The 19,703-nt window shown below is 29.1% G+C and overlaps 1 protein-coding gene across 7 annotated transcripts in view; it reads right to left on the bottom strand.

Annotated features, from left to right (window-relative positions):
* Window positions 1-208: 208 nt before the first annotated feature.
* Window positions 209-19,703, bottom strand: part of Eip74ef (Ecdysone-induced protein E74) — a 103,468-nt gene continuing 83,973 nt past the window's right edge. For 6 of the 7 annotated variants that reach the window (XM_074256632.1, XM_074256636.1, XM_074256633.1 and 3 more), the window contains 2 exons: window positions 19,305-19,544; window positions 209-2,112 (listed from right to left, as the gene is read on the bottom strand). In XM_074256632.1, coding sequence (XP_074112733.1) covers window positions 1,565-2,112; window positions 19,305-19,544 — 788 coding nt within the window. In that variant the 3' untranslated portion in view covers window positions 209-1,564. The remainder of the gene's footprint in view (window positions 2,113-19,304; window positions 19,545-19,703) is intronic. The other variant, XM_074256637.1, reaches the window with a different exon arrangement.

Raw genomic sequence — 19,703 nt, 5'->3', positions numbered from 1 at the left:
AATAATAATAATAATAATAATAATAATGATAATGATAATGATAATGATAATGATAATAATAATAATAATGATAATAATATTAATAGGTAAATTTTAACCCACAAAAGTCATATATGTATTTCATTTGTTTCCTCGTCCTTGATCCCTGATGTGGTGTAATACATCTCACAGAGACACATCGACACTCACTATTTTAATGACAATAACATACAATATATATTTATATTATATATCATATACATATACAATTATATAATATTTTAATAGAAGTTACGAAATATTTAATTTGTATTTATAATTTTTTTTTTTTTTTTTTCGTTACTTTTTTATATAATATTTACAGAAATTTAGTTGTCTGTTTTTAGACGTAAGTTATAATTTTTTTTTCCTTTTTTTCGAATCGTAATTAAACAAATTGCTTATAACACTCTTGGACCTCTGTTGCAGTTAGCCAGCACCAGCTTTACACCTCTTAAATATTATTATTTGTTTTTGAAAAAATATACGGTGTAACCCTCCCTGAGCTCAAGGCTCCCTAGACACACTCATTCGTACAATTTAATATTTATTATTATTTTTCTACATACGTCCACACTAACAACCCCTCCGAAAAGGATTTTAAACCATTTCACAGCCCACATTTCATTAATTTTCACTTTTTAGTTTTTTTCATCCGGTTCAATCTTTAATTTCTTTTTATTCCGATTAGATAACAATTTTTATTACATTTTTTTTAGACTTTTTTATCATTATTATATTATAAAATTATTAAATAGACAATAATAAATAATTATAGAATTTTATAAATTTACAATTTCGCTTAAAAATTCTATATCAGTTAAGTAAATTGCCAGCATTTTTCATTTTTTTTTTCTTTATTCTTCACAAAATTACAACAGTACGAGCACCATAATTTCGTACGACTTAAAATCATTTATCCATAAATTTTTTTTTATTCTCCAACATTTTTATTCAAAAATAACAAAAAAAGATACTAGAGTCAACAGAAATTTTTTAATATAATTTTAACAAATAAATAATAATAAAAAATATCAAAAATTCATTAAAAAAATTTTTAAATTTCATTTTTTAACTTAAATTCTCAGAATTTTCAATATATGTATTTTTAAAACAAATAAATTAAATTTATTTTTCTAAAAAAAAAATATATATAAAATTTTAAATTCTTGATAACTCCAGTACTATAAAAAAACAATAAATTTTTATCAACATTTAGTACCAAAACAATTAAAATTTCAACATTTTTGCGCTCTAACGTCAATTAAAAGTTTTAAATCTTGCTTGTGAAAGTATCAATAATTAATTGTCAAATTTTTTAATATTTAAATTAACAATAATATTAATAATAATAATATTTATAATAACGGAGTCAGAGAGGGTACATTTTAGTAAGATGTCACTAAGAAGACATTATTTGGCAGGAAGAGCTCAACATTGAAATTTATAAAAAAATTAATAAAAATAATAATAAAATCCGAGGATTATCGATTACTTTATTGTTAATTAATTAATTAATTAATCATAAATGAAAGAAAGCCTTGTTTCACGCTCCTGTGCAGTCGATCTCGATGATGTCTTTTGGTACGTCGACAAACTGGTAAACAAGCCTCTGCCCGTCAACCTTCGCGAGGATTCCCCGTTGGTAGTAATATCGCAAAGCGCGGCCCATTGTCTCGTAATTCATGTCCGGTTTGTTCTTGTGAAGGCCCCAGAGACGGGATACGGCTTTGCTGTCGACCAGCTTGAAGACACCTCGCTCGCGATTCGTCCACTTAATGTACCGCGGGCAGTATTCTCTGTCCTGGAGCAGCTTCAAAAGGAACTCCCACAGGTAAGTCGTTGAGCCTTCTCGGGATTTTCTTTTCACGGTGGCACCATCTCCTTGTCGGGCTTTCTTGAGCTTGTTTTTCTTGGCGCGCGGAGGGAATCCGAGCTCCAGGAGGTACAGGTCGTCTGAGACAGAGCTGGTAGCCGCCTGGATCACGCTCGTTGGTACTCCTGGTCCTCGTGGTGGGCTCAGGGTGCAGGGTGCCGCAAACTGCCCGTTACCGCCGTATATCGAGTTAACATAACTGTTATAACTCTCCGTTACTGTAAACATAAAAATTTTCATTTAATTATTGTTTGTTGTAATTTTTTATAATTTATATAAATTTAATGCTCATTTTAATTATTTATAAGGAATTGAAAAAATTCTCGTATCAATAATTTTCAATTCTTTGTTTTCTAATCAAAAATATTTTTTTTTTAATTTTTTGATTTATCATTCAAAAAATTTTTTATTTTTTGTCAATTCTGTTTTTTTTTTTTTTTTTTTTTTTTTTTTAATTTATGAATCCAAAGAAAAAAAATATCTTGAATCAAAAAATTTTAAATGAAAATTGAAATAATTTTGAAAGAAGAAATTTTTTTTTTCGAGTTAATAAAATTTATTTTTAGTCAAGAAATTTTCTTTCTATGCACGGAAAGAACAAGATGACACTGGATATCATTCCAGATTATACTCAATGATATCTGTGGCAAAAAAAAATTTCAGATAGTAGCTAAAAAAATTCCAGATTATACTGAGTGATATCTGGATTATACTCATTATAATCTGGATTATACTCATTATAATCTAGATTATACTCATTGTAATCTGGATTATAGAGATATAGTTTTTATAGTTTCTTATAAGAAATTAGTATATTAATAAAAAGTATGAAACTCTAAAATTGTACCATAAATATTAATGACAAATTTTTGAAAATAATTTTTTTAATTATTTTTTAGAGTAATTTTAATTTAAAAAAAAAAACCACATAATTTTGAAATTAATTTTTTAACGGACAATAATTGATTAATTCGAGAATGATAAAAATCTTTTGAATTATTAACCAAAAAAATTTTTTAAATTATTCTGGAGTATAAATGTCAAAATTTTAATTTAAATAATAATAATAAAATATAGTCATTCATGCATCGTTTATTTAAACAGATCAGACATCGGTTAAAACCTAAAAAAAAAAATTTTTACTTTCAATAAAAAGTAAAAGTAAAAACGAAATAGCCAATAAAAGAATAACAAAGTAGTTAAAGTCTTAACAGTGCAGGTCTACAGTATATATAGCATATACAACACATATAGTCGAAGGATGGACTTCGATGGAGAACAGAAAAGAACAGGATTGGTGATCTCGTGGGAGCTGAAGAGCGAGACCGTACAGAAGCATGACGAGTGAGAAGGGAAACACGCGGGGCGTGAAGAGCAAAGAGCGAAGAGAACTGTCTGCTGCAACACACCATCACACTGCTCCAAAGACTGCACAGACTGCACACAACATAGCAACATACTGACAAACACCATCTTCCATCTTCCATCTTTTATCTACCATATAATAGTTTATACCAACATATAATAGCGCTACTCGTCAACGGATTGGATAGCAAACCCACCACACTACTACTTTTATACGTATACTACTTATATCTTACACTTGGTTGTACAATATAATATTGTTGTATGTTGTATATTGTATGATAGAGGACTGACCCGAGTCAAGGCTGCATGGTGACGCCATCAAGTTTTAGTGCATAATGACAGCGTTTTATGATAGCTCCGAGCCGATACTAATACCAGTTGAGCCAACTAGTACATACTCATACACATATGTTCACATATCAGGATGAAGGTGAAATCATTACATATAATACTCTGAACTTAAAGTTTAAGAATAGAAGTGAAGATATCTGCATAATAGCTATATGTATCATGTTTATAATAATCAAATCACTGATATAAGATATTAAGATAAGTATTTATCATTAATCCCAAAATGTATGACATATATTGTCGAATTTTTAATCAGAATATTTTACGTGAAATAAGAAATGACAATTTACTCAATTTCTTTTAATATTTTCTTGATATCGACAATATTTATTTAATTACGCTACCGGTTTCTGTTACACAGAAAAAATAAAAATTATTTCTAAATACCAATCCTCTATTAAAAAGTTGATGTAACGTTTTCATTGCTATGGTGACCACTTTGGCAACAGTTATCATAGCAACTGTTACTATGGCAACGGTTACTACACAGAAAAAAAAATTAACTTGAATCAAGTAAATAATTTTGAAAAATTTCATCTTCTTGATTTGAGTAAAAAAATTCTTAAGCTAAGAAATTTTTCTTGGTTTAAGTTAATTTTACTTGATTCAAGATTTTTTGGTCTTGAATCAAAACAATGAAACTCTTCAAAATTATTTTCTTGGTTTAAGAATTTTTTTCTTGATTCAAGTTAATTTTTTTTTTTTTTCAGTGTATAGCAACAGTTAAATATTAATGAGTCAAATTTGTAAAAATATTGATTAATTAAATTGTCAATAATAAAAATTTTGACAAAAGCGCGTTTGATTTTCTTGTTTGATAAAATTAACAATTCAATATATTAATTTTTCAACAGAAGAATTATCAATCTCTGTTATTGTTGTAAGAAGCAAAAACACAACTAGCTTCACTTGCATTAAATAAACATTATTTTAATCAATTATTAGATGATGTTTTCTACAGTTTTTTCTAAAAATTTATAATTTGCTTATCGAAGCCTTGTTGGCCTATTTTTGACTATATTCTTTCATAAAAAAGTAATTTCAAGCTGTTGATTAAATTATTTATATTAATTAATTATAAAAATTTTGAACCAAGCTTAAATAAATTTCACTTGGTCCAAAAATTTTTCTGTTTAATTAATGCCAAAAATTTTTTTTTCCGCTTCAAGATTTCTTCTCTCTAATTTGAGGACTCCAAAACTAAAGCTGAAAGTTCTCAAGTAAATGATACATGCGTATAATCTTGCAATTGGGTGTATTGCAGGAATAAACAATATTTTTAGGAAAATAATATCGAAAAGTAAAAAATCCGTGTATACCTAACCAGTAGAGTAAAAGGCATTAAATAAAACCCGTATGCCCGAAGAGCAGAGACCAGAGACCAGAGATGCTGCAACTGAGACCAAAAAAACTACAAGATATCCTGGTGAATTCTTCAGCGAGTATCGAGTGTGTATGTGCTTGGTCAGAAGTATAAGTAGTGGTATCATCTAAAAATATATAATATAAGAAGACTGACTGTTGTCTCCCTTCTTTTTCTCAGCTTCAGCTTCAGCTTTTATCTTTTTCTCTTACTATTACACTTAACTTTTCCGTAGCACACTCTACACACTGTATACTGGCTTGGCTCGTTATTCTTCATCTTACTTTCGATTTAGTTACTTATACTTGCTATGTTGTAGTGTTGGTGGTGGTCTTTTATTTTTTGCAGACCCCAGGAGCGTCAGCGTCAGCGTCAGAGAAACGAGTTAGTGTATAGAATACAACTATACATATACATAATATATAACATATAACAGACTCGATTCGAGTTAGAGATGCTATGCAGGAAATTTCGCGCAACACTCCACGTGAATACTCAATATGAACAAGCGGATAGTTATATGTATTGTGGATTCGCTTTTGCTTCTGCTTATTATTATCATCATCATTATTAGTAGTGTAACATAGATGAGTCAATCGTAGACCGTTGTCTAGGATTCGGGTGGGGAGTCGTCTACGGTCTCTGGCTTCACTGACCTACACCACTATCAGTGACGGTGATGAGGTAAACCGAGGCCACGGGAACTCGCTATCATTCACTATACTCTGCGTTGTTATTATCATCATCATCATCATCATCAACGCCGTCGTCATCATCATCAACGCCGTCGTCATTATTATTATCGACATCATTACCATCGGATTTACCGCTAAATATAGAATTTAATAGAGTTATCTATTGCTCTGCTTATCACGGAACGCTCCAAGTGCTTTGCTGGCTTAGAATTGGTTTTTGTACACATACTCGTAAATTTTTTTAATAGTCCCTTGTGGTTAAAATTTTTGGAATTTAAATTCTGGATAATCGGTAGGAGATAGGGTAAAGTTGACAAAGAACTTTTTTATAGAGGATTTAATTTCCTGTAAAAGAGGTTTTTTTTCGTATTTTTAATATTTTGAACAAATTTAGCGTTTACTATTCAAATTAAAACGATCAAAATAATATTGTTTGCTCCGAAAGTTTTGTAACTTTGAAACCAAAATTTTAAATAAATGACAAGAGTTATGGAAAAATTAATAGAAACCTTTTTTGTAGAGAATTAAATTTTTTACAAAAAAAGATTCTTGTCTTTTTTTCGTATTTTGATTATTTCAGTTGAAAATTGAAGTTTAAATTGTTGAAAAAAAAAATATTTGCTCAAAAAGTTTTATAATTTTTTTCACATTCTGGATAATTGATAAGATATAGAAAAAAATTGACAAGAACTTTTTTTGTAGAGAATTAAATTTCTGAATAATTTTACTTTTTTAGTATTAATTTACTTTCAAGTACTTGTTATTTGTTTTTTTTTAATTAAAAAAAAAAAAAAAAAAAAAAATGAAATTTAATGTGAGAAAAAATATGAAGAATTTTTTTTGAGGTTCGCAATTTTATAATAAATGTTTTGAAGGTTAAAGATCGAGAAAAATAATGGGCAATTGCAAGCTGCATTGGATCAATTACCCGGTAGTCTTTCTTCCTGACAGTCATGACAGGAAGTTTAGGCGAATGTGAAACGCGTAATGGAATCAGGAGGTTAAAAATACATGTGTGTAAGTACGAGAGCAAGTGTGAGTACGAGTAAGAGTGAGTGGCATTAAGTTGGGGCGTATACGTTCTACGTCTGACAAAAGCAAAGAGTGAAGTAAAAAATGAAAGGAAAGAAAAGGGAAAAAAGTATATTATAAAAAACAAGGTTGAAGAAGGTGAAGAAAAGGAAGACTGAAGACTGACGGTCGTTTATTTTGCGAGAATTTGCGCTAGCCTCGCGACCGGAAGTACAAGTATAGCAGAACAAGAAGGGGAAACCATCCGACTAGTCGATAAATGTACTATGCAGGAGATGTAAGAGGCAAGAGAAGCTTTGGGACGATCGCGCTGTACTGCCGAGACCAGAAAGAACTATCTAAGGTGTAGTGGAGATTTCAGGGACAGGGCAATCTTCCCATCTTCCCGGCAAGACAACGCGAGATCAACACCAAGAATCTTGCTATAACCCAGACCAAGGCGAAGATTCTCGATCTGGGTTTAAAGGGTTCTGCGCAAAAACTCTAGAGACTGCCGGAATAGAATCGAGGATAAAAAAATTACAATAAGTTCCGAAATAAAAGAAAATATTTATAAGATAGCTTTGTTTTAATTGAATTGTCTGCCGCGTAATAGACAGTTCAGTTTACATCAAAAAGATGTTGAGTTTACTTGATTTTAAAACTCTTTGAAAAATTTTTTGATCTTAGTATGACATTAGTCTTTCAAAGAGTCACCAGAGCGCCACTTTAATTCAAAAAGTGACAAGCGCTGCCATGAAATCAAACCAAAAAGTAATCATTGAACCAATTTTGATCTATAATAAATTTTTTAACCGATTTTACTACGAAAAAATGAAATTTTCTATCATTTTATCATTTTATGCTCGTCAAAATGGCCACCATAAATCAAAATGGCAACTTTCTACAATTTTGTTTCTACTTAAGCACCACCTAGCGGAATTTTTTCGAAATACACCCCAAAAGCGGCAACGAAAGCCCGTTCTGTCGGTAAAAAAAATTTTTAAGTGTCAAAACAAAATTTTCTTGAGTTAACTATTAAATACCCCTTTTTCAAGTAACTTAAAATGAAAATTTAACCATAAAAAATCTAAAACGAAGCATCCATTTGTTTTTTTATTTTTCACCGAGTGTCTTATCATTAAAACAGTCGTCTTGATTTTTTAAAACATAAAAAATGATTGCATATTTATATCGACAATACCCGGATGCTTTTGCTGGGTATTTAGCAGTTAACTCACCAGTCTGCGGTCTGAGCGTGTGTGTGTGTGTGTGTGTGTGTGTGTGTTGGCGGGTATCTTTATCCTCAAGTCTTAGAATAACTTGAGTGTTTATTTTTTGAGAAAATAAAATATAAATATGTATTTTATTGTGGTGGGAGTCTCGAGGAACTTTTTTACAATACACATAAATATTAAAGGTCCATACTAATAGCGAGTACTGAGAAGGACCAATTATAAGTTGATTGACACGAATGTTGCAAAAATCGGGGATATATTTGAGTTTGATGGAGAGTTTTAGCAAAAACGTTGAAACTTTTAGGATTTTATACATGATAGCGTTACATCGGTGCATAGAAGAGCCGGAGACGGAAGGGAGTGAAGTAAAGATGGAGGTTGATGAGAGAAGGGGAGAGTTGACCTTCAGCTGCGCCGGGAAAGTCAGCCAGTCACTGACCGACAGACTAACTTAACAGCTCTGTCCTTGTCTCTCGCGGTTTAGTTGATCCCCCGTTTGCTCTAACTCTCTCTTTCTTCAGCTCTACGCCGATTCCCAACTGCTCACTCTCTTGCTACACTAGTCTGATGCACCATATGCTTACATATCCCCGTTCTTTCTTCCTTTTATTTTGTCTCAGTGGACTGCTGCTGCTGCTGCTGGTTAGTATATAGTATATAGTGTAGCTTCCATCCCATCCCGGCAATACGAACAGAACCAAAGCGCTTATTCTTTCTCGCTTTAGTTGTACGACCCGCATCCCCGTTCCTGGGCATCCGCCATCCGCAAGTCGTGCACCTTCATCATCTAAACCTTCCTATTGCACTTTAATCCCCCGTTCTCTATCTCAGCCATTATCTTTTGTCTCTTTATTTTTCTGTTATTGGTAATTTAATAACAAATAATCGAGTATAAATAATTATGACAATAATTACGATTACTCACATCACTGAGCAATTATAAAAATAACTTATTGATAAGTTCAATGGAAAACAGTGATGCAAGTTGTTTTTTATTAATGTACTAATAGAGAAATTATTGAGGAAAATGTTTCTTGGAGTTTGATTTTGATTTATGGATTTATGGTTGATACTAAATAGGGGAAAATTGATAAGGAATTTTTTTATTTCCTACAAAAAAGGTTTCTTATCATTTTTCTGTAACTTCAATAATTTAGTTAAAATTTTGTCTTTAAAGTTAAAAAAATAAAATTTTTTATTACTCCAAAATATTTAGAATTTAAAAATTGAAATTCTGATAGGATAATAAGAGACAAAAAAGTAAAATTGATGGAGAAATTTTTTTTTTGGAGAGTTAAATTTTTTATAAAAAAAATATTCTACGTTTTTTTTATATCTTCAATATTTCATTCAAAAATAAAAATTTTCCTTCAATATAATTCCTCTAATTAACTATAAAAAGAATAATAAAAATTTAGTATTTACCTAATTTTTTTTAATCGATTGTTCACGAAAGTAATAAAATAAAATTATCAATAAATAAAATAGTGATACAAACGCAGAGCAATTTGTGATAAGCCCGCAAAACAAGGTATTATTTTTACAATAAAAAGCAAATACAAGTGAACATACGAGAAAAAAAGCACGTATGCACGTAGTCTTCCGCGTTTCATCTTTATTTTACTGATTTCACTTTCTTCGGTCTCTGTTCTGTTGATAAGCCGCAACGATCCACATAACATCTTAACTGGGTTTTGTTCCTTTTAGCTTAAGAGATATATAAATATATATATGTTACTTTTGCTTTAGCAGAGATCTCGCGACTGGTGACGTCACACGGTGTTGTGGAGGCAAAGAGGCATACCCCCACCTAGACAAAACTCTTCTTCGTCTACTTCTACTTCTAGTCCTACTACTTGTCGTGTGGTGTTTAATATAGTAGATATAATAGTAGACAAACTAAACTCAATGGGTCTACATATAACACCGAGTCTAGGTCTAGGTCTAGGTCTGAGCCTTGTCTAGGTCTAGGTCTAGGTCCGCCTGAGACAGACTCATACTGAGACTGAGATGCCGCGAGCGCTATATTATACCAGTACATGCCATCACTTACTACACCGTTTAGTTTTGCTCTATTCTATTGTCAGGGATATTTATTTTATTTTATTTTCTTTACCTCTATTCTCATTGTTTGTCGCACCAATCCAGTCTGACCCAACTTTATTATTATTATTTTATGTATTTTTTAAATGCTGTGTATATATAATATACCCTCTTGGTTTTTTTTTTTTTTTTTTTTTTTTATTGTGTGTAGGTAATTAATGAGAGTGAGAGAATAAAGAAAGTAGGTAGAGCCTTACGTGACAGACTGCATTTAACAAGTTTATTACATTTTATTTTATTAAGGAAAAAATTGTGTGTTGAAAAGTTAATTAAAAGTGTTTTATTACTATTATAATTATAATAAGTAATCGATGAATGTTTGTGTTACAATGAAAAAATTTTTAAGAAGACTTGAATTGTTTTGGAGCAAAAAAAATTGTAAAGTAGATAATTTATAAATAAAAGTTGCAAAAGATTATTTTTTTTCTTCGCATAAATATTTATGAAAAAAATATTATTTATTGAGTATATTCATTTTAACAAAGAGTAAAATTTTGATTTTAATTTTAACTCTATAAATTTTTGGTAATTATTCTTGTTTTGGTTCAATTTTAAAATCTAGTGCGAAAAAATCAAAAAATTGCAATTATGGTTCTTTTGAAATTTCTGTGGATTTTTTTCAAAAATAATTTGGACAATTATATATTTTTAATCTTAAAGTTCATGAAAAAAATTCGGATTTGTCACTGTTAAAAATAATTTTTTTTTTTAAGACGTCAAAATTATTATTTCTCGCGTCAGTAACTCACAACAAAATAAAAATAACTCTTCCTTATATTAATATTAAGCAAAGTCTTATTAAACTCCTCCGCAAAGTTTTCTTTCCTCTGATGTGTGCATCTTACACTCCAATACCGAGTTTCTAAATATATAATGCACTAGTTAAGTGTTAACCGTCCCTCATATGCAGAACCAGATATATGTACTACGATTATATGTAATATATGTGGTGTGATGATGAAAGAAATTTTTTTTAAGAAACAACAAAACTAACTCATTTATTATTTATATCCATAATTCTTTTTTTCTCAACTTTTTGATCTATTGGTTTATTTTTGCAACTATTTACTTGTTAAGATTTACTTTGAATGCTTTGTACATTTTTCTATTTATCAGTGAATTTAATAATCAGACCCTGATAATTTTTTGATAAGCAATAACTTAAATTAACACGTTTCCGAGATATGAACTAGACTACCGTACTGAGAATTTTGATATGATAAAGTTGTAAATATTAATTAATATTAATGATTTTTTTTTTCATCACACAATATGTATTACTAACTCACTAAAAATTTTTTTATCTCAACATTTTTGTTTTGATAGTATTCATTGATATTTTTAACTTTCTAGTTAAGCATTTTTCTTTTGATAGCTTCATTCATTAAAAAAAAATTTCCGAAGACCAAAAATTTTTTTGTGATCTAAAAAATTTTGAATATTAATTTAATAAATTCATTCAAAGTGAATGAATTTATGTAAATTTTTAAAAATATTATTGATGACACACAAAAAAATTTTTTTGTTAAGATTCATTGATAATTTTAAGTTTTTAGTCATGGAATTTTTCCATTACTCTTTTTTTGTAAATGAACAATAATAAAAAAAAAAAAAAAATCATTCTTAAGAGAAAAAATTGTTTAATGTTACTTTAATAAATTTATTAATTTTCAATAAAAAAATTTATATAAATTTTAAGAAAATTATTAACTCAATATATTAAATTAAAATTTTTTTTTTAAACCGAATAAAATTTTTTTAGTTTTTTTTTTTTTTTTTAATTTATGAGTTCCGGCAAGGAAAAAATGACAAAATACATCCGCGTATTTTTATACAGTTTAAATAAAATTGAACAAAAAATGATTACGGAACTTATGTTGGGAAATACCGTGAAAGCATGGTATGGCCAGTTAGAGCTCGAGTGCTATAAATATATAAATATATATTTATAATAATTTGGTTAAAAGAGTAACATAAAGTAAAGTAAAATAAAGTGGATAGCATGAAGTAAGTAAAGCATCAGCCATCAGCCGGCAGATCCGTTCCCCAGGCACACATAGCATACATTATACCGGAAATGAATAATTTTATAATTTTTTATTCGCCTTTGGGAGTATGGTTTTTAAATAAATGCACGGGGTTAAAAGTCGAGGATAAAACAAAGTTTAAGTTAATATTTAAAATAAAAAAATTATTCTACACATCCAGAAGCTGATAATGAAATGAACACACAAATGTTATTCTATGAGGATGTGAGACAAAGTAAGCGAATATAATTAAAATAAAAAATAATAAAAAATGAGAGTAAATCTTAACGATCGACGGTGGGGTGGCGTGCAAGCAATACAAGGGCGGAACTCGAAAAAAGGTTTAGTTGGGAGTCGTGAACTGAACGGAGAGCTCTCGATTGCGGAACGGGGAGTGGTGGGAAGCAGTTGCCACTGCCTAGCATTCGATTTGATGCGGAGTTTGCCGGTGAAGCGGAGTGCGGCGTTAGGGGAACGGGCAGACGGGGTGAATTGCCGACGACAAGGTCATCGTCTATACCTCCTGCTCTACACTACTTTACCCGTACACTCTTATCTCCCTCTTCTAACCACTCATGTTTTATATATAGATATAGATGTGATGTGTGCAGGGTGCTTTACTATTATACACTTTATTTTTTTAAAAAGCTTCAAAGTTACTATAATATAAAAAAATTAAGCTCAAAAATTTTTAAGTTTTTTTTTTTTTTGAAAAAATTTATAAAAAAATGTTTTTTTTAATTTTCAATAATCGATACTTGTAAGAAATTTAATTCTTTTCAAAAAATTACTCATTGAGTATTATCGTAATTTTAACAGGAAAAAAGTTACAACTTTTTAAAGTCTAAAACTTGGAACAAATCTTCTTTGATTGCTTCTTATATTTTTTATCATTAGAGATAAGAAAAAAAATTTTTTTTCAATTTCGGTCAATTGTTTCTTAAAAGAAATTAAATTCTCTACAAAAAGGTGCTTATTAATTTTTTTCCTAATTTTAACAGAAAAATTTTTCCAGCTTTTTGAACTGTAAAACTAAAAATTAAATTTACAAAACTTGTAATAGGTTTAAAATTTTTGAAAATTTTTTCTAGATCCAAAAGTAGCTTTTGATCTTCTTTGTATAGCTTCTCCAGTACTCAACGCACAAAATCCTTTTAGTTTTGTTACACACAGATACACATTTGTATAAATATGCGCAAGTATATGTATGCCCGTAGGTAGTTCTCTCTACTCCGCGTCCGCATCCGCGAAGTTCTCATACACACTGGCTGTATATATGTGTGCCTCAGATGCACATATGGAATGAGGAAAGTGACACTCAGCGTTGCCGTCGAGGAATTCGGTCATTAACTACTTATCGCTCTTCAGGAAATAATTGTACATATATTTGTGTTTTTTTATTGAGTTTCAGAAATAATAAACCGGTAAGTTAAGATAAATTGCAGAAAAACAACAAGCATAAATATTATTTATTAACTTTTATTTATAGTATGTAAAAAATATTTCTGACTTCTCATTTATCTGTAAAGCCTAGGTTTCAAATTCAAATTCTGGCTCAAAAATCGATAATACCAAAAAATAATAAGAAACCTTTTTTGTAGAAAATTAAATTTTCTATAAAAAGTCTCATTACTTTTTTCCATATCTTTAATATTTTGGTCAACATTTTAATTTTAAACTTCAGCAACTAAAATTTTTGATTGGCTCCAAAATATTTGAAGTTTTAAAATTCAAATTCTAAGTTATTAGAAATAGGTAAAGACCTAAAATTGGTTAAGATTAGTAAAGACCTTTTGGTAGAAAATAAAATTTCTTACAAAAAATATATCTTATAATTTTTTCTTATCTTCAATATTTAACCAAAAATGAAAACTACAAACCTATGATTAAATTTTAAAAAATTGATAAAAATTTTCCACAATAAAATAAAACACTTAATGTAGCGTATACACGAAACCATTACCACCGGGAAGATTAATTTTTTCCGAAGTGTATGTAGCAAATAGACGGTTAAGTTGATTCTATTCACACTTACAGGGACGAGTATCGTCAGTCCTTGAGACAAATAACAGCGGGTTTTATTCCCAGTCGCTATCAATTGAGATTGAGATTATTTTTATTTAAAATTTTATTTTATTTTATTTTTCACCGATATCAGGCGGTTCTCCGTTAGTATACCGCGTTCACTCTCGATCGGATCGAGAACTATCGATCATCCGTACCATATAATGTACATATACATAACATATATATCAGCACACATGATATGATGAGAGACACATATGTACAAATGAGTGGTGTGAGTTGAGAACCGTTGTCCCTCTCAAACGCTTTGCTATGCATTTTTCTCCGACGACACCACTGTATGTATGTATGTATGTATGCAAGTATGTATGTATGTTTGTCGCACTACAAATGTAACATTCACACATGTGTGTAGCGATAATATGTGGAGTGCAAATACACAATGCCATCGTGAGTTGTAGAGCAGCACAGGGGCAGAGACCCAGGAAGGACACGCGCCAGTCGCCGGCACACCAAGAACCAACACACAACACATATGTGCATCAACACACATTAAGTGTGTGCAGTATGTAGCATGTATTATCCTATACGAGCAAGACCGCTTATTTCTAGGTATAACGCACAAAGAAGTTATCTTAGACATCGGATACGCTGCTGGTACTGGTGCTAGTGAGGATGCACTAAATAACAAAATCAACTTTTTTAACTCTTTTATTATTTAAGACCGAGAAGGTCGTCGAATTCTATTTTCACTTGCTGAGCCTTTTTTATTTTGCCAGCTTAGTTTCGAAAATATTCGGCACAGATTTTAAAACTTCCCAGTACTTGTTATATTAGTTGTATGTTCAACATTCAACGTAATTTTTTTTTTTTTTTTTTCCAATCGTTTTGCAGATGTATTTATTATTTTAAAGAGTTACGAAGGGAAATAGTGGAAATTTTATTTTTTTTAGTTAAATTTATTTAATAAGTATATCATTTAAATTTTTATTTATGACATATTTAGTTTTGTTTGAAAATAAAAAATTTTTTTTCATATTTTTGATTACACAAATTTAAATAGAAAAAATTAGAGTTGAAAAATTTTTTAATTAAGCCACAATTGAACTCTTTGATTGAATTTAAATTTAGTTATATTCAGAAACATATGTTAATTATGATTAAAGGAAGCATGAAATTAATAAATTCACTTATTGGTAATATTCATGAATTATTAAAAATTATTCGGAGCGTTAGAATAATCATATGATAATTTATTAATAATTTGTTATCAACTGATTAAATTGTAAATAAAATGAAAGTAAGGTAAGAGTATTTATTTTTGTCATTGACAATAAATTTATTTTTATTTTTGATTAAATAAAAAAAATTTTAATTTTATCATTTGTAAAAGGAAATTTTTTTAATTTTTCACTGTTATTATTTTTTTCTGTTTTTATCTTAACAAAAATATTTGATATTTTTATTATTAAATTTAATAATTACTTCTTAAAACAAAAGGATTAAATATTATAATTTTACAAGTACAAAAAAATTTTTAATTGAATCATAAATTAAATAAATCAAAACAAAAATAAATATAAATTTGTTTGTAATAAATGTTTGCAAAATAATCAATTTTAACTTTAAGATATTCTAAATTAAAAAAAAAAAAAAATTTCTAATTTACTGATCAAGTGCGTATGAATATGAATATAAATATGGAAAAATATAAATATAATGAAGGATGTAAGATAAGGTGGACATAAATATACAACTAGTGTGTTGCGGCTGTGCGCTAATAACCGACCTAGACCTAGACTACGATAGTGTAACGCCGGCGAATAGAATTTTTATTTATACCCGCGGCGTTTTGCGTCATGACATCGCTGTCCTGTACCTACCATGCGAATCTTTTTAAAAAATAATCTTGAGAGTACGATAAATATATAATAAATAAATAATAAATGAAAGTGTGTCCGCAAACACAGAGACTTACTATCAATAATTGAGCACATAAATATGAGTATAAGTATGATACGAAAAATATCTCTCAGCTGTATTCTAAATATATAATAACGTAGAATAATGACAATAATATAATATGTATATGTATAAGATAGATTCGCTTATATCATTATTGCGTGCGTGGGTCTTGCGTATATTATATGGCAATCTTTTAAAAATATCCGCGAGTACTTGATCTGGGACAACCGAAACGTTCTTGATCTCCGCGTAACATCATCAAGGTATTATGTTTAAGTATATATTATTATCTTAATAATTAAATTCATTAACACTCGCGCTGAGGTAGTTTACGTTTAACGGGAACGATAAATTACCGCGGATTTTTAAATTTAACGCTTTACTCTTTAAATATAATCTCTCTGCTGGTAAAAGATATTATTTTATTTTATTATTAAAAATATAAGATATAAATCCTTGAAACAAGTGAGAGATAACTTTGTTGTTGTTATTTTGATCATTATTACTTTTTTCTTAATGCAATTAAGTTAAGTATAAATTAATAACATGAAAATATGTATGAAATTGATAATTCATCACATCACACACTCCAACACTCCAACACTTTACTTGGGCAAGTATTGCGTCGGTGTTATACCAGACAGTGAATCCGCTTACGATATCGAGAAGTGTAGTGTCATAAAAGTGAAATCCACAGGGCCATTTCGTAACGTTGACACTGAGGCCGTGCAACGTCATAACCATAACTATTTAATTATAATCACGGGTTATTTCTTTATATCATGTTAGATTGGAAATTTTTACTTTTTTATTATACAGTAAAAAATTTTCTTTTAATTGGCGTGGAAATTTTTTTTTTCTTAATCGAAAGAAAAGTTGGGAAACATTTATTTTAATGAAAAGTTTATTTTGAGGAAAATAAAACTACTGCCATCGGTGGAAATTTTTAAACCTTCACTCCTAATTTTTTTTTTTAAATTATTACTTTTTAAAAAAACACTTTATGATTAATTTAGATTGTAATTTTAATAAATAATTATTTAAAAAATTTTTATCAATAAAAATAATTTTTTTTTTTAATTGAAGCCTTCAGTTGTTTCATTAAATGATAAGTATGATTGAAAACAAAGAGAACATTTTTAATTTAATATTTAAAAATTAAAAAACTAAACTAAAAAATTATTTCTAGTATTTAATTCAAATTAATTGAAAAAATTAGCAAAATTTTATTTGTTTACAAAAAAATTGAGGAATCAAAAAAGCTAAAGGCGGATAAAGTTCTATAAAAATTATATGACTTGTTTAATAAAATTAAAAAATCTATCTTAAGGTTCTAATTTTAAAAATGAATTTGGAAATTCATAAAATAATGTTTTAATTATGTGGACTAAGTAATTATGTCACATTGTAGTGTTCTGGATATTTAGTTTTAACATAGCCTATGCTAGCAATAAAACGTAATTTCGTAGTAAAATGTGTGATTAAATTTTTTGTTCTACTTCCTGGTATTTTTTTATCACATTACATATTATTTTATTTTTATTACACTATTTATATTAGTTTGTTCCTATTTTAAAGATAAGATTAACTAATGGAATTTCAATGTTACGTTAAAAAAAAAAAAAAATAAAGAATTTTCCAGTAGAATGAAGACAAATTTTAATTAAAAAAAAAAAAAAAAAAAAAAAAAAAAAAAAACTAATAATTGAAATGATTAGAATGAAGAATGAAGAAAAATTTCCAATGAGCTAAATTCATGAAATAAATAAATAACTAAATATAAATTAGATGGTAATATTTCTTGACATTACATTGTTAGCAGGCGATTACGGTAATGTGTCGCGATTATGCGCGGCATCGCAGTGATATCTGTTGGCATAGTATCCGCAATGGGAACACAGCGGCAGCGGGGTCTCTCAAAGTTACCAAATCGTCGTGGCGCAACATTTTGCTTATTCACGTTCGATTATACAATCCGACACACTTTTACTCGGCATCCCGTCACTACCGTCTGTAATGCTTATGCTGTGTAGTACTCAGCTATGTACTTATATACTTGTATATTGCTGAGCAGTGGGCTCGGCCAGCTAAACTCGGTCTTATTCGTCAAACTATCATACATACACATAAACATAAACATAAACAAAAAACTTTTTTTATTTAAATAATTAACTCGGGATTTCGCTGGCATTTCCTCTAACCTGTTACCCTTTACTTATAATTAAATACATCTACTGCATTCACACTCCATCAATTGGTAAAATATGAACGCTCCGTTTCCTCCTTTATATTACTTATTGTTATTAATGTCTTTATCTTTGTTAATTTTCATTTAATTATTTAAGTGCCATAAAAAAGTTAACTTAAACTTATTAATTAATTTTTACGACACGACTATTGATATTTATTGAGAGAATTAAAAAATAAATTTTTTTTTTTATTAACGCCATCTATGTACGTCATTTCCCGTGTTACCAACATTAAAAAAGTGTGATTTTATGTAAGCGCTTAATTCTTGGCTAATTATTCTTTAAATTGAGATTTTAATAAAAATTATTCATTGACAAATAATTAACAATTGAATATTTATAATATTATCAATGTTATTCAATTAAAAAAAATTTTTTTTTTGAATTTTTAAATTTTTCGCGCTTAATATCGCGCCCTCTATGTACGTCATTTCCCGCATTACATTGAAATGAAGCCATTTTGTTTAAGCGCTGAATTCTTGACTGACATTTTTATAAATTGAATTATTAAGAAAAATAAGACTTCAATAAGAACTATGCGGCGTATGATCGAGAAGTAATTCTGAAGATTTAAACGGCTGTTTAAATAAATAAATTTTTTAAGCTTGAAAAAAAGTTGAAAATAATAAAAAAAATTTTAAGAGATGTACGATCAAATCCATCTTTTTTTTTTTTGCTGATCGTAGTCAAGTAAAGAAATGATAAAAATAAATAGTAATTTTTAGAGAAAAATTTATCTAGGACAGTAACAGCTATCGAACGACATTTAGATCACAAGTCTTCTATTCGAAACGTTGCTTTTATACCAAGTAACTTTATTATTTTTATTTTTTTAGGTCTATTTTTATTTAACCGGTGTCTGATCTGAGTTGGGGCAGTACATAGAAAATAAACTAACGTACGGTAAATAAAGAGTAGACTAAAACTATTTTACTTGTTAAATCTTATTCATGCGTAGATAAAATAAATATTAAATTTAGATAAGAGAAAATAAAAAAAAAAAAAAAAAACTTACACGTCGATGGCTGCCGATAGTGGAGATGCTGAAGACTCTGAGTTTGATGGTGGTGATGGTGATGCGGTGGTCCCATTGCTGACGGCATACCGTGGTTACCGTGGGGGTGGTGAGGCGAGCTTCCTCGATGAGGGTGGTATTGGGATGTGTGGTGCTGATGAGGGTGGTAAGAGGGTGGCAAGAATCCCGTCGAGCTCGAATACACTCCAGGGCTATGGCAAGCCGATCTGGCGATCGCTGCTATTTCGTAACACATAACATATCAGATATGTAATATTAATTGTCTATTAACATTTTTATTTATGAAGTTGATTAATTTTATTGAAAGCTAAGGTATACTGTACGTGTATTATTGTTGCGTAATTTTTAATTTACAGTGTTGTTTATTTAGTTAAACTT

Source organism: Cotesia typhae, unplaced genomic scaffold (genome assembly GCF_013202065.1).
Source record: "Cotesia typhae breed Kobodo isofemale line unplaced genomic scaffold, CoteBio_Ctyphae scaffold_152, whole genome shotgun sequence".
In the NCBI taxonomy this organism is placed as follows: domain Eukaryota; kingdom Metazoa; phylum Arthropoda; class Insecta; order Hymenoptera; family Braconidae; genus Cotesia; species Cotesia typhae.
The sequence above is the reverse complement of the archived record's forward strand: the minus strand, read 5'-3'. Positions and strand labels throughout refer to the sequence as shown.